The sequence below is a fragment of the Strix uralensis genome, chromosome 21 (genome assembly GCF_047716275.1).
Source record: "Strix uralensis isolate ZFMK-TIS-50842 chromosome 21, bStrUra1, whole genome shotgun sequence".
Lineage (NCBI taxonomy): Eukaryota > Metazoa > Chordata > Aves > Strigiformes > Strigidae > Strix > Strix uralensis.
Window position 1 is genome coordinate 11,426,383 of NC_133992.1, and position 22,080 is coordinate 11,448,462.

The 22,080-nt window shown below is 41.4% G+C and overlaps 1 protein-coding gene and 1 long non-coding RNA gene across 17 annotated transcripts in view; one reads left to right on the plus strand and one right to left on the minus strand.

The window, feature by feature from the left end:
• The first annotated feature begins 1,653 nt into the window (after window positions 1-1,653).
• On the plus strand, window positions 1,654-10,374 carry LOC141953155 (uncharacterized). The gene is made up of 3 exons (XR_012631865.1): window positions 1,654-1,710; window positions 9,347-9,444; window positions 10,147-10,374. It is a non-coding gene; the product is annotated as an uncharacterized LOC141953155 (long non-coding RNA).
• Window positions 4,626-22,080, minus strand: part of STRBP (spermatid perinuclear RNA binding protein) — a 63,453-nt gene continuing 45,998 nt past the window's right edge. For 6 of the 16 annotated variants that reach the window (XM_074891503.1, XM_074891502.1, XM_074891505.1 and 3 more), the window contains 6 exons: window positions 21,431-21,630; window positions 18,969-19,127; window positions 16,693-16,827; window positions 15,664-15,804; window positions 14,923-15,046; window positions 12,284-12,782 (listed from right to left, as the gene is read on the minus strand). In XM_074891503.1, coding sequence (XP_074747604.1) covers window positions 12,601-12,782; window positions 14,923-15,046; window positions 15,664-15,804; window positions 16,693-16,827; window positions 18,969-19,127; window positions 21,431-21,630 — 941 coding nt within the window. In that variant the 3' untranslated portion in view covers window positions 12,284-12,600. The other 10 variants (XM_074891517.1, XM_074891514.1, XM_074891510.1 and 7 more) reach the window with 5 other exon arrangements.

A 22,080-nucleotide genomic window follows, 5' to 3' on the forward strand; every position in this document is an offset into this window, starting at 1 on the left:
TTTATATGCTCTTTAAATTCTTGAAATTCTTGTTTATCAATGGATTATTAATTAAACATGGAAGAGAACTCTCCCACTGAGAAGGCTTCAGTCTTTGCAAGAGTTTCTGTAGACTAGGCTTGATGGACTCTTTTAAAGTACACTTAACTATTAAACTACCTGTGGTACAGCATATATGACCTTAGACTGTACAGAGTTAAGGCACCAAATACAAGATAAAACAACATTCAAAATCAGAAATTTGCTTTAGAACTGCACAGCTCCACATACCGCTCTTGGACACTCGGCTCCTCTTAAACATCAAGGTAACCATGTGGTCTGGATGTTTCATGCAGCCACAGGAATTGGAGAAAAAACACCACTTTACTGAATTTAAATCTTACACTATGATGAACTTTTCTCTTACAAAACTCATAGAGCTACTTTTAAGTAAGGCATTGCATTGCCTACACAGTATCAGACAGGCCTAGCAAAAAACCACCCTTCCTCCTAGAAGACCTCAGACCAGAGGAACTGGCATATGTGTCCTACTCATACTTTTGTATTATCATCTCAGACATCAGTTACAAACAACTGAATCGGTCCCATTTCTGTGAGCAGAATGGGAAAAAGGAAGATGTTTCAGAAGCACTAGAAAACCTGGACATAAACAGGTATGGATTTAGATGACACAGATAAAGCTAAGGAGACATAACTTCTGGGGTTAAGTAATAAAACAGCTTTGATGACAATTATCAAATGCTTAGTTACTAGCTTAAGTGGTTAATGTTCTAAAGAAAGTACGGGTGAGAACTGCTGCTGCAATCCATAGGCATAGGACTTCAGTGCTGAGTTTCTCCAGTGAATTGCTCTAGAATGACTATAACAGAATTTCTACTTTACAGTAAGGATCAGATTCACAGCAAACTAGATGTGCTAAAACAAGAATGAAACCAATGAGCTGTTAGACAAGCTGTCTCATATGCTATAGATAACGGATGCAACTACACTATCCCTTTGCTGTGCTTTAAACAAGTCAGTAAAGTATCTCATTTTTCAATAGATTTATTCAGCAGGAAGCCCGAGAGAGTCTGTGTCCTGAACATTCAAGCTGAGTTACTGTTTCTTAAGACAGTACAACCGTTCTTAACAGAACTCCTCAGTGAGTCCAGCGGACAGCTCATTTTCATTCTTTTAATGCCAGAGAGGAGAGGTCTCAGCTTCACGACTGAGAACAACAATCTGACCTTCATATTTACATATCTCATCACGTACTAGAAGAATCCACCGCAGCAGAGTTCTTGTGCTGTTTCCCAGAGCTACCGGAAATAGTAGCTGTTTTTGTAAGCTGCTTCTGTGACTTGGAACTCCTCTGAAGCTGGGACATATTTTTCCCTTGATTAAGTAACAGGCAGCTGTCTACAGAGAATTTAGCTAAAGGCAAGAAGTTCTGATACCGAATGATTGTATCTTAGTCTACCAAGCAAAGGAGGAGAGGGAAGCTTACAATTTTGTCTGAGTAAAGACTGAAATACTGTATTGTCTGCTTGCTCTTCATTTATACAGTTCTGGAGAGATGTTCAGGAATCCTGGGTCTAGACTGTGATGGTCTGCGGGCTCTCAGAAGTACAGATGCTGAATTACAAATGAAGCAGGGGACGGTGTTTCTTTCAGGGGATCAGGGACTACCAGGCTCACTCCAGGGACATTGATGGCACTGGATCAGGGATGGTATGTTAAAGCTGCTCACATTTATTGCTATCTTGGGAGTTTTAGAAGAAATGCCAAGAGATTGCTGTCCCATAGTTGAACGGCCAACAGAGAGGAGATTTTTTTCCTTAGACCACTTGAAAAAATCTTCGTATCACTCTCCCCTCATTTTCTACTTCCTAATAACACAAGGAACTTGTGGTCAGGGAAATTTTTCTCAATAGTTCAATGAAAGCAAAAAGCCTCAAATAATTTTAGATTTGTGCACTTTCCCCAATTAAGTTCTTTCAGTGGTTAGCAGGCATAGTCTTTTATTGAGTAAGACACACATTAAGTCTTTTTTCCTACCAGAAGGCAAGTGTTCTCAAAGAAAGAATCCTAGTCTCCCGAGATCAGAGATACCAGAGTAGTTTTCACAGATCTTTGTAAATGAGTAGAAATAGTCCCTTGGCACATGAGTAAGTTGAAATATTTGTAGAAAAACTTGTTTCTCTGAAGGTCTTCATAGGCTGATTAAAAGTTTTTTAGAATCTAGAAACTTGTATGTAACAATTCCATAATTTGAGAGAATCAGTTACTTACTGGGATGCTAGAAGGGGATCAGAAAAGGCAGGGAAGGAGGACAGAAGCAAAGGTATTTAACTGCAGTGAAAGTCACGGCAGTGGGTTTACAGCACATTAAGTGGGAGCCATGACAATTGCTGAATCATCTAATTAGCTCACATTGGCTACATGACAGCAAATTAGACAGATTAGGAACCACCTACCCAGGCACTAAATTGCCTTTGTGAGGGTTGGATTGTGCACTGTGTCCAACAGAAATTGCTTGGGCAAAGAGGCCGCGTGTTACACATTCCTGTCACGAGTATGGGCTGGCCTCCCTCCATCCAGCTGGCACACTGCCCAGGAAGAAGGTGACCATGTTCCAGGGCCTGAATGTGTGCTTCAGGAGGACAGCAAGCGCTGGCGGAGGGAGGATGTGATGGCAGGAGGCATCACGTACCATCCTTTCAGCTAGCCAAGCCCGCCAGCCAATTAAAGCTGCCTCTAGCTAGAACATGCCTGCAGAAATCTCATATGGCTGGCAAAGTGAGATTGAAGCCCTGCTTTGTTAAATACCTTATTTCTTCAAAATTCACAGTTGCGTATCTGGGAAAATGACAAGCATTCCAGCTGCCACTTGCCTCTCAGGAGGAAGAATGCAGAGGTATGGTGAGCAGTACACAGTACTTAAGGGTTTCCAGCTGTAGAGACTGCTGTTTAAAACTTCAGTTCTTTGACCATTGCAGCTGGTGGAATGGAGGTGCCAACTCCTTGCAGAGCTGTGTGCTTTTGGAGAGAAGCTTCCAGCTGATTTATATCATAGGTGTGATAACACCAGGCATCTCCTGAAGTCATGCACTGACAAATTGCTAAACAATACTTCTGCCTGGCTTTCACCTATTTCAAAACAAAGGAAAACACTGCTCCTAGAATACATGACCTCACAGCAAGGTCATATCAATGCTGTGCTTAACAGCAGTGCTACAACTGTGGAAGGACTCAACTGGGATGAAACTCTCTGAAGGGCAGATGGGCCAGAGAGAACCGCTGTCCTGCACGGGCCCTTCAGTCACACCACAGCAGGCTGGTTCTACACACATTTCTCCCTCAGGTGGCCCCATGAAACCCAAACTGGTAGAAAGGCACTTGCCTGATATGGGTTTGTAGGCAAGTGCAGCTAACAGCAAACAAAGGCTGTTGTGACAGTGGAACGGTCTATATTTTAATCTCCCCCTTCTGCAAATAGCCTCATTTTCCTCAGCATTAACACAGCAGACTGCTGAAGCTCACAGTTGTTCCTCCAAAGTCAACGGTAATGCCATTCACCTCCAGTGCAGATAACACATTAAACAGGTCCATTCTGTATTGTAAAGCTCTGGCTTCTTGTCATCCTTTGAGTGCCAGACACCATCTCCCAAAATACACACTATCATCTGGTTAGCTAAAACTAGAGTTAAGGTGGGTAGCGTTCAGGCACAGACTTTCCCTGGTGTCCTATTTATATATGCACTAATTGAAAGGAACTTTTCCAGAATTCTTTCCCATGGACCAGAAATTCAAACATTTCTGCTTCGCTGAAAAGGTACTACAGAATAGGCAATGGTACTAGCAGCTGCACAAAGCGTATGGAACCAGGTTTATATATTTGGCTGTTGGGTACATCCAGAACTACAAAGCTCAGTAGCTGTAAACCAGACCTCTGGTCTCACAGAAAAGGCACTTTAGACCATGCTCCTGTGAGGAGGCTTTTAAAAGGAAACCTGCAAGTATTATGCAAAAGAAAGGAGTTTCTAGTTCTGCCTTAGCAAAACAGTGCTTGTCACAATGTTGATCAAGCAGATGTTACCCAAATTACTCATCAGATAATAGCCTGGTATTTCAGTTAGGCTAAAACCTACTGTTAGAATTTAACTGCTCTCTCCAGTGCCAATATGTTAGGCACTTACAGAGCCTACATCCATCACACTTCAGTACAGGGGAATGTTTTGCTCAAGTACCACTGTCAGTGAGGTTCCTAAACAATCTTACACCTTAGGATCTTACCACTGACTCCAAGTGGCTGCAAAACCCAGGCTTTAGGAGTCTTAAGCACACTGTGTATTTCGCACGTCAGGGAATGGCGTCTCTCCTACTCAGAAGGCCAGGGGACAAAGTTCAGACGTAAGCACTTGCATTACAAACAAAACCTATTAGAGAAATTTAGTATCTTTTCAGTGAAAAGAGAAGATCCAACAAAGTGAGAATGTAAAAAAAGCAGAATAGAATACTTAGGATTGTAAGAGTTAAAAGGGTAATGACAGAAAAATATGGAAATTCACAGTCAAAGCACTTCTGATGGAAACCAATACAAATGGATTAAGCTGCCAAGTACAGGCCACAAAGAAACAGATCAAATAAGAGTCAGCAAGACATTTTATTAATCAGTCCTTGAACTGGACAGTGCTTGTCAGACTGACATCAGTTAAGCCTAGGAAAGGAGTACTCAAGAGAAGTTCATTATAATGCACCTTAACATTGCCTTGACACATATAAAATACTGTCTTCCGAAGGAGCGGAGCAGCCTGCTGCTCCACTATCAGGACTGCTTAGCCTGACGGGCTGAAAGAATGCATTGAATTTTAAGTGAGCTTCAGACCAAGCCCCAAGTTTGCACCTTGAAGATAACAGCAGATGAAAATCTGCACCACCGAAGGGGAAGAACATTCTGATGGCTCATCAATTGCACCTGCAAATGTAATCAAATGGTTATGTGCTTTCATGGGCAAGTCACCAGTACAGTCCCTGAAGGCCATTTCCCCCGGTGCAATCCACAGACCACTGGCAAGGTCAGGCCTCTGCCCACAGCAGCGAAGCTAACAATATTGAACAGCTATTTTTCTACATCAGCCTATGAATTCTAACCAGACATATCCTGAGTTATGGACAACCTACACATGCAGTTATTTACTAAATGGATGTTTTCAATATTGAAATGAAATAGTTTATTTTTGCTGTTATATTTTGATGCAAAACAACAAGCTTTGAGCCTGATACGCTACTACATATTCCATACCAAGTGTTTTCCTGTTTTACATGAGTATAAACTGTGATCAGTCAGGGGTTTTTTTATGCTTTCATCTCTGAATTGAGACCCTAAAATGCTAACACAACATCAACTCCCTCCCTTTTGCTTTTTTTTTTTTTTTTTTGTTTTGTTACCATTTTTATATAAAAAAAGTTGTTTCCAGCAACTTCAAGTACGGCAAGTACTGCGGTTGTGCAGTACTGTACTATGCAACTTTGCATAACGCAAGGTTATATAAAGGCAAATTAAAAAAAACCCTGGTATTTTAAAACTACACATATCATGTGCACCATATAGGTCATAATCCAAAACCATTTTAATCCAAGTAAAATATTTGTTAAAACATTTACTACAGAACTAAAAAGAATTAGTTATGGATGGCTGTATCCTAATTTCTAGCTTTAGAAAACCACAGCTAAGCAAATTATTCATGCAGAGTTAAATCACTGCCTGCCTGCCTGCCTTCCTCTCCTCCCACTGCACCCGCAGGAGGAAAGCAAACCTGGCTGCTTTGTGAATTAATTGGGCCTAATGTAATTTGATCTCTGCAGATTTTAACTGTAATATCATCAACGTCTTTTTTCATTTGGAGCTTAGCTTTCATAGTTTAGGGAAATAATTTCTCTCTATATTAGTTAGATAATATCACACATTCCACTTCTCATTTCTAGTCCACATACCTATAACCATGTTATGGCTTTCAGTGCAGACCATGGCCGTGGCTTTGGTACCTACCCAAATGTTTTCCACAGGTATGCAAGGAGTGCAGTGCCTGACACACAGCAGTATCAGTACAGCTTTTTATGCTACACAAGAGAAAAATATTTGAAGGAGAACAGTCTGTTGATAAAACCAAACAATTTCTTAAAAGTGTTAAGTAATATTTTCTTTTTTAACTGAAACTAGAGTTTTTGAAGTGGCCTTGAAAAATACAAAGTTGGAGTTCAGACCTATGTATTACCTGTTTAAATATTTAGTTAAACAAGACATAATAAAAACGTGCCATATACAAGATTGTCACAGGTATATGAGATTTTTAGAAAAAAAGCAATAAAAATATTCTTTAAGCTGAAAATAAAATCTCTTACCTTTTATATCACGATCTCAGCTTACAGTCACTACATTTCTGCTTATTTTATACAAGTGCATATGGCTATGAAGGTCCGGAGAGAATGAGAATAAAGTGGTATTAACCTGCTGAAAACTGCTTAAGAGACTTAAGCTGCAACATATAGATGTTCCAATACCATTTAAAAAAACATTCACCTTTCAGTTATTGCTGATTGCTGATGCACAATCTCAAAATACCAACGTACAAATATTTAAGAGGAAAAAAACTCAGCAAATTTAGAGCAGCAATGTTTTTTGAACTGAATTTTTACCAAATACTATTTTTCCTATCATTTGGTGATTATTTTAAGAGACACAAAAGCAATCCATTGGAAAGTCAAGTTCAGGCCTACCCTTTTTGTGCCTCATATTAATGATGTGGGGAAGAGAGAGAGAGAAAGAATATATCATTTAGTTAGATTTTGGAAAAAATATATATTCTGTTTTTTCCTTCTGCCTTTTTGCTACATTTCATGTCTGCTGACATGTACAATGGTACAGAGCACTACTGCTTCAAGAGTGACCATTGCAAGTCTTTGTAGCAATTTTTATAGGAAACATGCAAATACAGTCATAGTATTAAAATTCTGAAGTACTTAAATAGTGAAAGTAAACGCAGGATTCACTGCTTAAAGCAGGCACTCTGCTCGGGTTTGTTTCTTGTTTTGGTGTTTGGTTTTTTTCCCCCCCTACACACCAGTCTTTCCCTTCTAGTGTAAAGAAATAACCAGAAGTATTTACACATCTATTGCTGTGTACCCAAAGAAAGGACTGTGGCTTGGAGTAAGTATTGCTTTTCATTAAATGGAACAAAGTTCAAGAAGTGAGAAAAACACTTTAAAAAAAAAAAAAAAGGAAAAAAGCTCAGATTCCATGTCTGAAGTTGAGAAACCTCAAAACGAGCCACGTTTGTTCTTGCTTTTAAGACATGTACAAAATGCCATTTCGAGCCAGACAACCTGATGGTTCTAGAAGTCAGAGAAGAAATCTTGAGGGCCCAAGTGAATAATAAAAGGTGCGATGCTGAGAGGCTGGCAATAGGGACTGTCAATGAAAAAACCACCTACAGTGGGAAAAGAGCAGAGAAGCAAAAACTTCATGTTAATGTCAGAGAGACTGGCTGAAGCTAAAGCTCCATTTAAATTTCTCTGCTCTTTCAGCTGCAAGTGGAATTTTCATTGTAAAATGGGCACTTTTAATTCTTTGAAGGTATTGAAACATCTAACACTTCCAAGGTTACCACTTTCTAAACAAAGAACTGACAGCTCATTCATATTTTCAGTAAAGCAGAGAAATGTAAAATATGCAGCAAGGGGGCAAGTTTACAATGTGGTTAGTAACTCCCAACAAATGACAAAAAATAAAAAATGACTTCTATAAATCATCTGAAATGACTGCCATCATGTTGGAAAAGAGCATAGCGCCCTCCTTGTTTTTGAAATAAGAACAAGTTATTTGGCTTACAAATGTTCATCGTATAGAATTGGTTCAGAGAATATTTTGTTTAAAATTTTACAAAGCTGGGGATTCAAAAAAAGAAAAAGAAACTACAAACAGTTGCCAATCAGGGGAACTCCAAAAGAGGGGAGGAAAAAAAAAAGTGTGCAGAGGAAAGATTCCTTTAATGAATATTTGATTAACAAAAATGGGCTCTTATCAGCCATGCTTTTTCTGCTCCGTGATGGCTTCCTTTCATCCATAGGCCAGCAAATATATCGGTGATTTGTGAGCACCACTCAATTTGACTACAACCCCGAGACCCTGCTCTTTATTTCAACACTAACGCGTGGATGACAACAGCAGGCTCACCACTCCTTGTCAATAGATCTACATTTTTTATTAAAGTACCACCAACACCAAAAGCGAGAGCTACAGCAGAAGAAAAACCATTTAAGATATAAACACATTCCTAAGCACAAATACTTAGCTTAAGAATAACAGCTGCAGTTAATTCCAAGAAAAGCAGCTTGTTATATAAGCCACCCCTTATTAAGCTTTTCTAATATTTCTTTCCCTATAACGGGGGGCGTAGGGGAGGAGGAACTTTACATTGCTTTAAGCACTGTTCTTACACCCTCTTCAGATAAAAAGCTCCCCCCACCTGAGCAGCAGAGTCTGTTAGAGAACAGAGTGGATGAGGGCAATCTTTACAAGAGCATGAACTAAAGCAAACCTACCGAAAAGCAACGGGTGAGGTCTGAGTAGAGAAGTGCAACCAACAATGCTGCTTATTTTGTGGGGTGATACCTTAATAAAGACTACTCAAATCCCTCGTTAGAGCCCACAGCAGTTTTTATGCCGAAGTCTACAACGCATGGAGACAGCGTGGAGCTGGGGCCTGTCCTGGAATTCCAGACAGGGGCACGCACCCACTCCTTCTCGGAAAGAGGATTCTTTCGGTTTGAGCACCAACTCTTAGAAAAAAGTACTGGCCTATGGCTGAAGTGTGTCACTTTCCACAGCAGCACTCAACAAGAACTGGGACAATTAAATAGCAAGTTTTCATGGGGACCTTGTTGCTGCTTTAGATTCTTATAAATGTAAGGGGGAAAAGGAGAACCCTTTGTTTTAATACAAGATTGACAACTAAAATGCTTTCTGTAGAAATGGTGGATGGAAAATCAAGGGTGGGCAGACAATCTTAAAAGTGAAGAAGGCCACAAGAACAAGTGCATTTTTTTTTCTTTTTTTCTTTCTTTTTTTTTTTTTTTTTGTAAAAACAGAAAAGAAAGGAAAACAAGCAGCTTTTGAGCTCTAAAGAACCTGATTGTAACATTATTGTTGTCCTTTCTCTGGGCAATACGGACTTAACTATGTATCCCTGTAATTACATAATGAGTCCTGTGGGAACTTCCTCTGTTTAATACTTATTTCACAGAGTGCAACCTAATACAGAGAGACAGTCTAAGATTAATTCCCTTTGTTTTGTCTGTTTTTCAGTATTCTGTGTGCAAGTGAAAAGCCTTCTTGGATAATTAAGACTGTGTCTACAATCACAGTTACAGTATGCTGATCTTAAAGATTATAAGGAAACTCAGGTACTGATGCTTAACTATAAAAAATAAGATAAAACAATATTTTAACCCATAATTTTACTAAGTTTATTACACACCATAATATTTACAAAGTTAAATGTTAACTGTAAAGTTTCTATTGTGTGGGTTGTTTTTTTTTTTTAATTTTTATTTTTTATTTTTTAAAGAACTATGCCCTGCATTTAATAACCCTACCACAAGTACAGGTCATTAACTGAATCTGTGTGACTGCATTAGGAAACAGGCAGTACTCTTGTGTTACAACAAAACAGTTTATTTGTGATCAGTGTTTTATATTCTATACATCCTTCACAAATTTAATTTTACATAATCGGATACTTCATTTAAAACGTAAGATTTAAGCTTCTAGTTCTTCCCTATAACAGAAGGCTGGTATAAGTTATTTGAAAATGAGGTAACATTTCACAGAACATTTTTTTCAAGTTTTAGAGAACTAAATTTGCATTTTGTTAAAATCAAAAAGTAGGAAAAAGATGTTTCTTTACAAATGACTTTGCTCAAGTATGTGTTCAAAGAAAACAGGATAAAAAGGCTTTTTTTCTTCTAACATTCTGTACTGTACTGTGTTGTTCAATCAATAGGAATTAGCTTCTGCCATTTGCTAAAAGAATGAGTAGTGGGGAACAGGATAAGTTGGGAATTTCATAACTGGTAACAGAACCATTCTCTTGGGTAAACCTACAGAGAGAAGAAAGGGAGAGGACTCCAAATAAGTTCAGTGATCCAAGAAAGTCAGGTAAGAGCTTACAGCAGTGTTCTCATTAACCTCTTCCAGATCAGTCAGTCAATGTGACCTTAGGATGCAGAGTCCCACAAACAGTAACACTTCAACACTTTGCACTATTTCAAACAGATGGTTAGCTTAAAGTTTGCTTTTATTTTTGTCCTGGTGTTTGGTAAAATTAAAGTAAGCAATACTCTCAAAAGCAGAGTGTGTATTCAGACCTGAAGCTCTACTTCATAATCTTTATGATAATTAATCTCTACTATCCCGTTGTATGTTCTGAGTTAATTTCACAGGCCAGTTACAACTGCAGATATCCTGGACAGGCACTGCTGTGCGTAAAAGAGAACTCAAAGGGAAACTGTTCAGCAGTTTTGATAAGCATCCAGGTAGGTCAGCCAAAAATCAAGCACCTACAGTAAATTCTGCATCTGCTTCATTATTCTGCATTTCCTCTCCTGTATTGAAGTGGCAAATCTGGAAAGAGGAGTATCTGCCTGATTTCATAATTATTAGAGAGTTCTTGTGGCCTCGCAAACTTCTGCACAATTAAATGTTTGTTTGTTTTTTTAATCTTGCCTATTTAAATTCTAGTATTTAACCTATGTATCCATTTAGAAATCACAAAGCAGCAACAGCAGGTATTCCAGAGCACCAGATGATCAAAGTGAAGTTTCCCAACATGCAACAGCTTACAAAGGCAAAGAGACATGTTTACCTTACAGCCAAAAAGCATTATCCCAGTACTTCGCATCACAATCATAAGACATTAAAAACAGAAACTCTTTATGTGAAAAATGGGGGCATTCAATTCCACAATGCTTTGAAGTCAGTGATATGTCACATATACACAGCTAAGTGATTAAAATCCAGCTCCCAAAATAGGCATCATGAGAAAAAACACAAAACAGAAGGAATGAATGAAAAAAGCAAGAAAAACTGCAAGGGAATTGGTAACAATTGTATCCTTTTCTTCAGCAGGGAAGGGATTCCTCTTTTGTCACCTATGTGTCACCGCTTATAAAAATACAAACATGCAGATACCACTCATCTTGGTTATAGTCTGTGACTATTGCTTGAAAAGAACCAAAGGGATTTTTTAAAAACCTGTACTGTGAAGTAAGCCCTAAACTAAGTTTCCTTTCATTTTTGCTTGAGAAAACACGTCGCTGTTCCTTGTGTAATGCAGCACAAAAGACAACATGCAGAGTGTGCTCAATGGGACAGCACTGCTGTCAGCTGTCGTCCTGTCAAAGCTCTCGGCCAGGCAGTAGGGCAGGAGGTCTCAAACTACAGAGATACGCTTCAATTTTGAAGGGAGAATTCCACACTGAGTACAGCCCACCGGCCCATTCTCCTTCCCCTTTCCACTGCAGGAGTACAGACTAGGACCAGCTGGCCTTCATCAAGCCAAGTGAACATTTTCAATAAAGCAGCTGCATTCTGCCACTGTTTATAGCTCATACCTCTAAACGAAAGTAATGAAATCAACGTTTCAAAATACTTCTGGCTTCTATAATGCTATCAGGGGAGTTGGTATTGCCCAAGCTATACAAATTTGAGAGAAACAAGTATTACAAATGCTACAAAACCTAGAAAATTAATAGCAAATTGCAGGCTTAGTTTCCTGTATGGAAAACTGCAGGCCCTGAGGTGTACTCAACCTGCCAGTCGAGCAGCAGGCCAGTCCCTGCGAGGTGGGCCTGACTGTGGTGGGCTCGCTTTGTGTGTGCCTGGACATATCACTGACTCCAAACGGCTTTGCTCCCATTGCCACATAAACCTCATTCAAAGTAACCAAAAGGGCCGGTTAGAGGTATGCATTGTTAGTCTAGCATAAAAAAAGCCAGTGGGTAGGGAGAAGCTGAGTTAAGAAAAACCCTTCCGTCATAGCTCTCTGATGATTAGTTTAGTTGACAATCTTCATGAAACCAGTGCTTTGCCAGCCTAACATCACTGTGTTTCTTAGTAAAAAGCATTGTGGCAAATTACCGTGTCCTAGCTTCCTTGCCACCTGAGTGCTAACGGTGTAAGCTACACAGAACCCATTCTGCTTGTCCCAAGCAGCAGTGGTTTAGCCTGGGGGGGGGGGTGGGGGGGTGGGGTGTCTATATGCATGTAGACTTCATCGAGTTGATGGCATTAAGAGAGGTTTGTCCACAAGCCACTTAGAGCTGGGGACAAATGTTTCGCCAATGTTACTGTAATGCCATTTCGATAAATACGGGTCAGAGATGCTGAAATAGGCCCTTCGGTAGTCTTTGAATGGAGCACAGATTGGCTGTAAAAAGTAAGAAAACTACTTCGATTCAGTTTCAGTATGAAAGGGAACAGGCAATTAGAACGAGCAGTCCTTCCACAAATCAGGCAAAGCATAGGCAAAAAGCTACTCCAACCAAAAAAGAACCACAAGGTTATGGCATAAAAGTGTTGTTGTTGTCATGGTTTAAGAGCTTTAATCTCTTTGAGTTTCTCCTTGGACTGCCACATTTGGACTGCCACAACAGTTTCTGTATCATTTCTAATTTGTTAATTATTGGGCTATACATACCGTAAGCTGGCGCCGCTGTACTGTACCCATACGGTGCTCCATAGCCTGCAACATAAACACACAGGGGATGAGTTTTGTTTCCTACTGTATCAGAAGACAACAGTGTTTGCACAGCACCGCACAGGCAGGACCCATTCTGGTACATGAAGCGGGACCCACAGAAAAAACAAACTCACCCTAGTACATATAAATATTGCTAAAACCACAAAAATCCTTCTACGTGGTGGCTTGAAGAACAAGTTACCCAATGACTTCCTTAAGCCTCGGCATCAAAGAGTTAAATTCCATATCTCATTTCCTTAGCATTTTCATTCAGCCGAAGCCCTCAAGCCTGTACTGTCAGACTGTGGAGCTGGCGTGATCCAGTCAGACAGCCCGTATTTGCTTATGCTCTTCCTAAAATACAAATACAGTCTAACGCAGAGAACAAGTCATTTTCCTCCACTTCCACTATAAGGAGGGGAATGCTTGATGCCTGTGGCAGGTATCACATCATCATCAGTAAAGCTCCGGTGAGTTTTGCTTCCTCTGCCATTTCTAACAGAGAAAAAGTTTCACAGAGGACATCTGAATACCTGGGGGCTAACAGAGAGCAGTATCTTTCTGTCCCAAAGAGCTAAGCATGACTCTGGAGCAAGACAAAAAGCAACAGTGGTAACACCAATCTTGGTTACTATATCTCAGTAGTTCATGGAGGCTTTACAGGAGGTTTTTTCTGGTGGGATTGCTAGTGTCCATCACAAAAAGCAAGAGATTTCCGAGAAGAATAGGGGATGAAGAGAAGTAATCTGTGAAGGCCAAGGCCAATAAAAGCTTAACAACTACAGCGACTGGGAAATTAAATTTATTTCTGGATGAAGTAATTCCATGCTGGCAAGAAGCATGCCCCTGGCAGGTTAAAGTGTCTCATAAATGACTCCTCAGGCAGAAAGACAGTTCCAAAACCAATGTTAGCAGCCATTAAAAATGAATTATTGGTTTTTAATATTTATAATTACATGAACATACAGGAACAATGAAGACGACGTGCTGTCGACTGTGCCAGGAAGCAAGTCTACCAAACAACAGGGCTATGCTATTAGCGTGTGTGGACTGCTGAAGGGTATAATTAGAGCTCGTGCTGTAATCTGAAAACCTGAGCATGAGGAATGTAAGTTTTCTTTTTTGGAAGCTATTGGATTTACTTTGACTAAGGAAGCTCCAGCATCTCATCTTACACATTTGTGGTTCTTATTCCAAGTAAAAACAATGTCTAGATTCCCTTCACACGTCACCTGCAAGCCTCACATGTAGAGAGTCACAAAGAACAATGTACTTTGAAAAGTAAAGTGAATGAGAAAGTGAACATTTTGTTAAAATTTTCCTGTGTTTACATTTTAACACCTTACACTCTATGTGCCTGTCATTTTAAAAATGAAACAACACATCAAAAAACCCTACACTATTTTGTACCAGCCAGCAGTAGCTGCACATTTCAGCGCTTCAAGCTGGAAAAGTTTTGCTTCTGATGGTTGCGAATCTGCCCTGAGGAATCAGCCAGGCAATATCCTGCCTCGTAACTCACCTGCTCTGCATGGCAAGCACCAAGGATAAATGTGAACCAGAAGGCCCCTGGATTTTCAAAGACGTTTCTGCTAATCAGAACAATGCAGCAGGGATGATGAATTAACATCTGCCAGAGTATGAACGGAAATTCTTTTATTTTTGTTTTTTGGACACCACAGAAGCTACTAATAACTGCTGGGCTCACATGTACAATTAACGCAGAAAGTTTCTGGGAGCACAGTAACTCCCGAGCCTGCCAACTTCATCTCCACAAGGGCTCCATGGGAAAGCCACTCCTAAAGGGAGCATGATCCAGGAGGTTCTTAGCTAGGAAGGGAGTTTTGGGAATTGTGCCATGGCAGTGAACTATGAAGAAGACATACAATAAAATAATAAAGGCAGGAAAGCCATTATGCCCATAACCATGTGCTCTGTGCATGCCAAGCTTCACATTGTATACTCATAAAAAACAGGTACTGCCAGTTTTTCAGCTCTTTGATTTATTTAAAGCCCCATGAATTCTCCCTTCTGCTTCATCTCAGATGATTAAAGCTGAAGAAATCACTTGCCTAGGTGACTGACACACATGGAAAAGAACACCCCAGCAGACAGAAATGAAATTACTGGCGTCGTGCCTTACCTGGTGTTATGTATCCGGTAGCAGCAGCTGCCCCGACAAATGCCCCTCGTGTTAAAGCACCTCGTCCTCTGCCTCGAACAGCCTGGACTGCTGCAGAAACAGCTGTATTGACAACCCCTTTAGTCTGCCCAGAGTAATAAAAAATAGCAGTTCAGAAAGTGAAAGCATTGCTGGAAATACAAGGCCATCTGCATTAAATCACCACCTTTTAAAAATCTCCTTAAACATGCTTGATGCGCCTTGTTAAAGGCAGAATACAGACTGGAGAGGTGCTGCCCTGAGGAATCGGACTGACCGAGACCGAGCGAGTGCCTTGCCCGGTCAGCGGCTGCGGCGCAGAGCAGCGCACACAGGGTCCAGCCCCTGCTCGGAGCGGGCAGTCGGCGGGGTCAGACTGCGCTGGTTACCTCAGCTTCGGTCGCGTGGGCATGAACGAACACTGGGGGCTTCTGACCCCTTCTCTGCTCTCCCCACTGGCCGAACTACTGACCTTACCATGTCTTTCCCAGCTAATCAGCACCTCTCTCTGTGCCTCCTTTTCTACTGTATTTCCCAGAATATGGTCCCAACTATCAGATTACATTGTTATATTACAATATCATAAAAGACTAAAAATCGAAACCTTACATGTGTGCATAAAACAAGAGACTGAAATCAGTCGCTTCCTGTAGAAGTTCCTGTATCATAAAATAACCCAGAGCTGTGACAACAGTGGTTCATAAAGCAAATAACAATTCTTACCTGAGGAAGTATCTTCTTTTTCTTGTTGTTTGCTGCATTAGGCCCAGAAAACAGTTTTTCAAGCGCCGCTAATGCAGCACTTGCTTTTGCTACTTTCTTATTTGGGCCTGCACCTCTGAACTTCTGCCCATCTACTTCTACCTGAAAATTGAGACATGAGTTTATACCTAGTATTTATCCTCGGAATACCGTGCTGCACCCACTTGTCATGATGTGCCATCCATAAAGAACTTCAGTAGTAAAATCCCCAGTGTTTTATGTGACATTTCTATTGTTTCTAGATTATGAAGCTGGTAATACATATGTGATCCCGTGAACCATTACACTGCAGATATTAGGAATCTGGGATCTACAGGGGCAATTCAAAGAGGACCAGTGTATCTCTTTGATACTGAATTTAGCCAATATGCTTGAGCTCCTCAACACACAAATGATACCACTAGGAACAGGGGTTTAGGAATCATTTGAGGTTCCCCTCATCTTTATCAGTGCGTTCTCTACCAACATCTTTGCCTGTGCTATACACACACTGTTTAACTGGGATGCTCCCTCGTACACTTAGAGCCCAGTGCTACTTCAGAGATAGCACAAGTAGATGAAGAAATCAAATGAGTTCACCCTCTGCTACAGTCATTCCAGATACCCCTGGGAAGCTGGCAGTAGGAGATTCAAGTCAGGTCACTGACATGGGGTTACCAAGTATGTTTGCAAAATTCGAAATCAGAGATTTCTGTCAAGCTGTGGATGATCTTCTTCCCTCCTCTTCCTCCTCATGTCAAGACATGATGGAGTTTGGGGCTGTCAGTTTTAACTCTCATTGCATTTTCCTAAAGCATAAAAGATATTTCTTTCCCCAGTCTAATCATCACAGCAGCATAAGAGACACAAAAACCTGAAAACATCACCACTATGGATGTGTACTGCAAAAAGCAAAATACAAAAAATCTCAACTGTAGCAGCAAGCAACTCCAGAGACTGAAGCACTGTTAGCAAAACCACCTACCAATGCTGTAACTCTGCTTCACTCACCTCCATCACGAAGCGCTTGTCGTGGCTTCCACCTGTCTCGGAGATGAGCTCGTACTTCAGACCTCTTCTTTTTTCATTGAGCTCCATCACCGGGTTTTTGCCACTTGCTGTGAGTATAGGACCCTGAGTTCTTACCTAGAGAGACATTTATGGTGCTGCTTTAGAGCCTTTATCTCTTCAAAAGGCAGACAAACATGTTCAGCGCTGTGGCTTACAGTGCCACATGGCCAGCCACGTGGAGACCACCAGCAGCATCACTGTGTCAGGCCTCTGCAATAGCTTGTTCTGGCCCCCACATGGGCCTCGGCAGGCTTCCCTGAACAGACCTGTATCAAAGGTAACACTGCCTTGGCTTCGCTAACACGCTGCGCTAGAACAGCAGATGGAAGGTCTCTGCTCTAAAGAACAGCAGGGGGACAAACAATACTGCAAAAGAAGTCACACCCTCTTTATTTCTGCTGGCGAGAGCTGCTGTCCTCGTGGCCTGGTCTGGTGTCTACACACACTGGCCATTACACCGGCTGCACTTGGGATTCCAACCCTGAGAGTGTCCAAAGCTGAGGCCATGGTGTCAAGTTCCTTGACATCGAAGGCTTTATCACTGAACGGAGAGATCAGCCTTCCCAACCCCGCACACATCTCTGCTGCTCGATCTAATTACGTCCTGGCACTACTGAGCTCTGACTGGAGAAGTCTCATATCCCGGGTCACATGTTTCAGCAAAAATATCTGTAACTGGAAGGCAAGGAAGGTAAAGCTGAGATCTCGGCACACCAGCATATCAGCCTGCGTCAGAGTGCACTCAGCTGCAGATACAAATGACTACTGACTGATCAAAAAGTTGATTAAGGGATCAAACCAATGTCTTCCAAAGCAACTTCTTATTTTGGATAAAGATCAAGAGTCCTAGTACCAGGACCTGCCCTTTGACAGTAAAGTGTCTCAGAAGCATAAACATGGAAACCCAAAGTCACGCAGCCTGGAAAACATCTTCGTCATCTTAAAATATTACCTACTTTTGTGATAAAATTTAGTAAGTTTTAAAGGCAAATTAACAGATGAGTTTGTTGAGTATTAAATACCCCCATTTCCTTTCCCTGAAAATGTCTCAGTGGACTACATACATATGTGAATTGTCTGTGATTATGCACTGTCTGGAAATTAAGTGGCTTCCAACTGAAGAAATTAATGTTTTAACATCTTGGCAAGTATTCGAAGAACAGAACAATTACTTACATTTACAGCACAACCCCCCCATAGTCCTGGAAAAAAGCATCATAATGAAACAAGAAAACGGGGATCTACAATGGTTTATCAGTACAGCCCCCAGAGAGCTTGCTGCAGAGCTATCGGGCAGACAAGCAAATACACAAATTAAAGCTGTTACTCAGTCTTTACACAGGATTCTTCTCTAAGATCCCTATGGCAGTTACAAACACTGGTCAAAGAAATCAGGAAGCGAAAAGGGTGAAAGGGATGACATCTAAGCATGAGTTTAAAATCTCCTGGTTTCTCAATGATGAAAAGAAACAAATACTATAAATACTTTTAAAAACATAGCCAAATAATGTACTACAGACCCATCACAGCTTGATTCCTGGGGACGTTCAGCCAAAGTTACTAAAGTTACTGGAATTCTGTCCTCTAAGGAACACTCTATTTCCCACAACTTCAGTGAAAAAGCCCAGCATGCTCCTCACAGCACCTGACTTCAGCTGCAAGTGCCAGAGTTAAAGTATATTCTATTGAAACGGGAGCATTTTCAATGCAGCATTTTCTAGCCCATTCAATAGGCACAGAGATACTAGGCTTTACATTTCTTCACATCTCCTAATGAATTTTTATATTTTCATTGGTATTCATGTATATCAGTTTAAAATACTGTCTGTGTAAATACAGATTTTGACAAACCCACTGTTACAAAACAGAAATAGTGAAACGTGCATTACTAGAGCCCAGAGGCACCAAATGAGATGGAGCTGTCCCAGCCCCAAGACCACACAGGAGCTAACAAGGAGGGACAACACCTGTCTCAAAATGCTTACGGTCTTACAAGGACAGGATGGCTACACCACCTTAAACCTGGGGAAAGGAGGCACAAAGATCAGTCACTTGTCCAGGAAAGCCTGTGGCAGATCTTGAGACTGGAAACTGTATCTTAATGCCTCATCCACCACCCTAACTAGAATGCCATCCTCTTCTAGAAGAGGAAAAAATCCACAAGAAACCAAAACCCACACGTCTCCATCACTTGTACTTTTTCATGCAATACTCACCTCTAGGGTAGCGGAGGTGTCAGCTGTGGAATTTCCAGTATTATTGCTTGAGATTGAAGACATTGTTTCATTTTTACCTTCAGTATCTGATTTTTCATCAGAACTCATACACTCCACATCTGCATCAAAACCAGTTGGATACCCCATCGCTTGTAAAACCTGCAACAAAGGCACATGAAATGAACTGTAAAACAGGTAGCACTATGGAAACAAATCCATAGCTGATCACAACACAAAAGAGTGTCCACCATACACTTAGTAACGGCAGACTGCTTAGAAATAGGTTTTCTCCTGTGTTGAAATGGAGAAAACCACAATAGCAATGGGGAAAACATTCCAGGTTTCTCAAAGCAGAATCAACACAAACAAAATTTTAGTCTCAAAGACAGCAATTACTCATGAGCATCATTCATCATCTTGAGAATTCTTTGTAAGGTAATAGATTAAAATTCAGAAGTGCATCTACTCCGTGACACTGTTTAACAGTACGATAGGAGATCGTTTTGCACACCATTTCCCCCCTCTCTCTGTGTGTATGGACAGATCAAGAGATTGACTGTAGGGCAAACAAGACAAACAGTCTTATGAGAATTAAAGCATTGTACTTCTACAAAATGGTACTTCTGGAGTTTCCTAGGAAACCGCAGGCGACAGCCAGTAGGCACCCAGTGGTATACAAAACGTGTCCCTGAAGCTGGAGGACTGAATCACCTCCCTTGCTTGCATCTTTCAGCAACACCAGAGGGTAGATGCTTCCAAAGCAAGTGTACAGGGAGCAAATTCCTGACCCGAGACGCGAGGTGAAGGAATGCCTGGCTAGTGGAGTAACAAACTGCCTGCCTGCAGCCAGCCTGCCTCTTTGCGAACCACGTCACAAGCTTTCTCCATGCCGCTTACAGCCAGCAGTGTCCAGCAAATGAAATTTTATTGATTAAGGTGCTGTTCATCAGCTCCTTCAAAACCATCCTCCACTAGCAAGGCCAGCCTCTCCTTTAACCAGCTACTAACCCAGTTGTATGAAGGTGCCAGGCACAGGCCCAAAAGAATCTGAAAAGAACCTGAAGCTCCGCTAAAAATTTAGTCCCAAAACCAAAGTTTACAAAAATCACTACGTTCCAACACTGGATTGAGAACTGCAGGGGTAACTCCAGGCTCAGCTCCCACACAATCATGGTATATTTGGCTGCATTTTCAGGGCTTCTAAATTTTAAAAAGGTCAGATCTAGAAACTGAAATGGTCACATTGTTCCCTCTTATTAGTCTGGGAAAGCAGGGCCTGAATCTGCTAGGGAAAAAAAAAAAAAGAAAAAAAAGCTGGTCTCTACCACACCACCCATTTCCTCTTGGCTCGAATCATGGATGTTTTGAAGCATTGCCCAGGATTTGTATATGTGTAAATTTAGAGAAAACAGAGCTGGGTAGGCACCAGCACAGATCTGGCTGACGCAGAGAGGTTCAAGGGCAGAGAAGTCACTGCAGGGAGGGAGGCAAAATAAAAGAATGAGGCAGAAGTCTGGAAGGACACACACACACACACACACACAGAGCTACTTTTCCTGGAGGAACAACACATTCCCTCAGATACTTCTGGACACTTTGAACTTGAAAGCACATGGGACAATGGGATTTTCAAAACTGAAATCAAAGGAAAGCAGAAAGTTGCCAGATGAAGCTTCTAAAAAGGAAATTCTTGTTCAAAACAAAACGAAGCACAGAAGGACAGATGGGCTTGTTCCTATCATAAGTGCAGTCCTATTATAAAGGTTCTCTTCTGTATCGATTGCCTGTAGGAAACTTTTGTTTCTTCCCAGAAAGCCAGTGGCTCGGCCTGCTCTAGCACGCTGCACTGTCCTCACGCAGCCCAACAAGGCTGTTCTGTTGGGTGTTCCAGGCTATTGCTGCTCTACAGACCGAAGCTCTGGCACACAGAGCGCCTACAGGAAGCAACTGTGGGTTGACGAGTACCTGAATGACACTGATCTCTTCTTGAACTGCCTGGAGACCAGTCATTTACGTACATCATATACCCTGGTGCGCAGAGGTGCTCTTCAGACGCTGAAGACAGGAAACAACTCTGTGTTTCCAGGAGCTCCCAACCCAGGAATAGACACAGAGAAGGAAGGGCAGAAGGAGGGGAGCCACCAACATGCCGTTTTCCAACCAGGAGGAGGGAGGAGTAGAACAGAACAAAACCAAACCCCTCCAGTCCAGAACTTAAAACACCACATTCAGCCCATTGTCACATGAACTGACCTGCAGAGCCCTGGGAAGTTCTCCCCTGCCTCCGCTAGTATAAAACCAGCGATACTGAACCGTGCCCAGCTGTGTTTAGAGTACACAGGTAGTAGCTCAGCTTCATCCAAAATTTTTTAATTTTGAGGTTGCATATTACTAGTTCTAACCGTATTTCATACTCTGTGTTCCAAGATCTGGGGTTAGCAGATTACCTCAGGCTGCCTTACCTTCACTGCCACATGGAGCTTGGCTGTTTTCTTAGAAGGTCCTGATGCTTCATACGTCGTACCGTCAACATCTACAGACATTGTGAAGACCGGGGCGTGGACCGGACCAGACTGTGACAGCAGCTTATACTGAAGCCCTGGCCTGATTTGGTTCAGCCTCATCAGAGCATTCATGAGATCTATTGCTTTACTATCTAGTACTAGTACAAGATAGTAGAAGGGGGCATGGAAAAAAAAAATAGGGGGAAAATGAACAAAACAAGATGAACAGAAAGATGAAACAGTTTACATTTCAGTGCCTTCTGTCTGTATAATTAACTCTTATCCCAGCCAAAACCAGGACAAGGAGCAAAACAACCCCTCAGCCTCTCAGAGGTTAAGTCTTTAATAAGCCATTCTACTTTGGGTAATGACTGTAATAACCCATTTTTTTTATACTGTTAACACAGTTCTTTTGCAGCTAGCTATATTCTTCCTGGCTGCTATAAAGAGTAACAAGTTTTATAGGTAGTGAGGAACCAGATCCAGAACTGGCACCAAAGCAGCACAATGAAAACGGCCCCAGAACTGACCGGATCCCAGCAGGGCTGAGAGACTTCTAGTCTGTGCATATATGCCAGGTCACATTTTGTAGAGGAAACATTTTATTT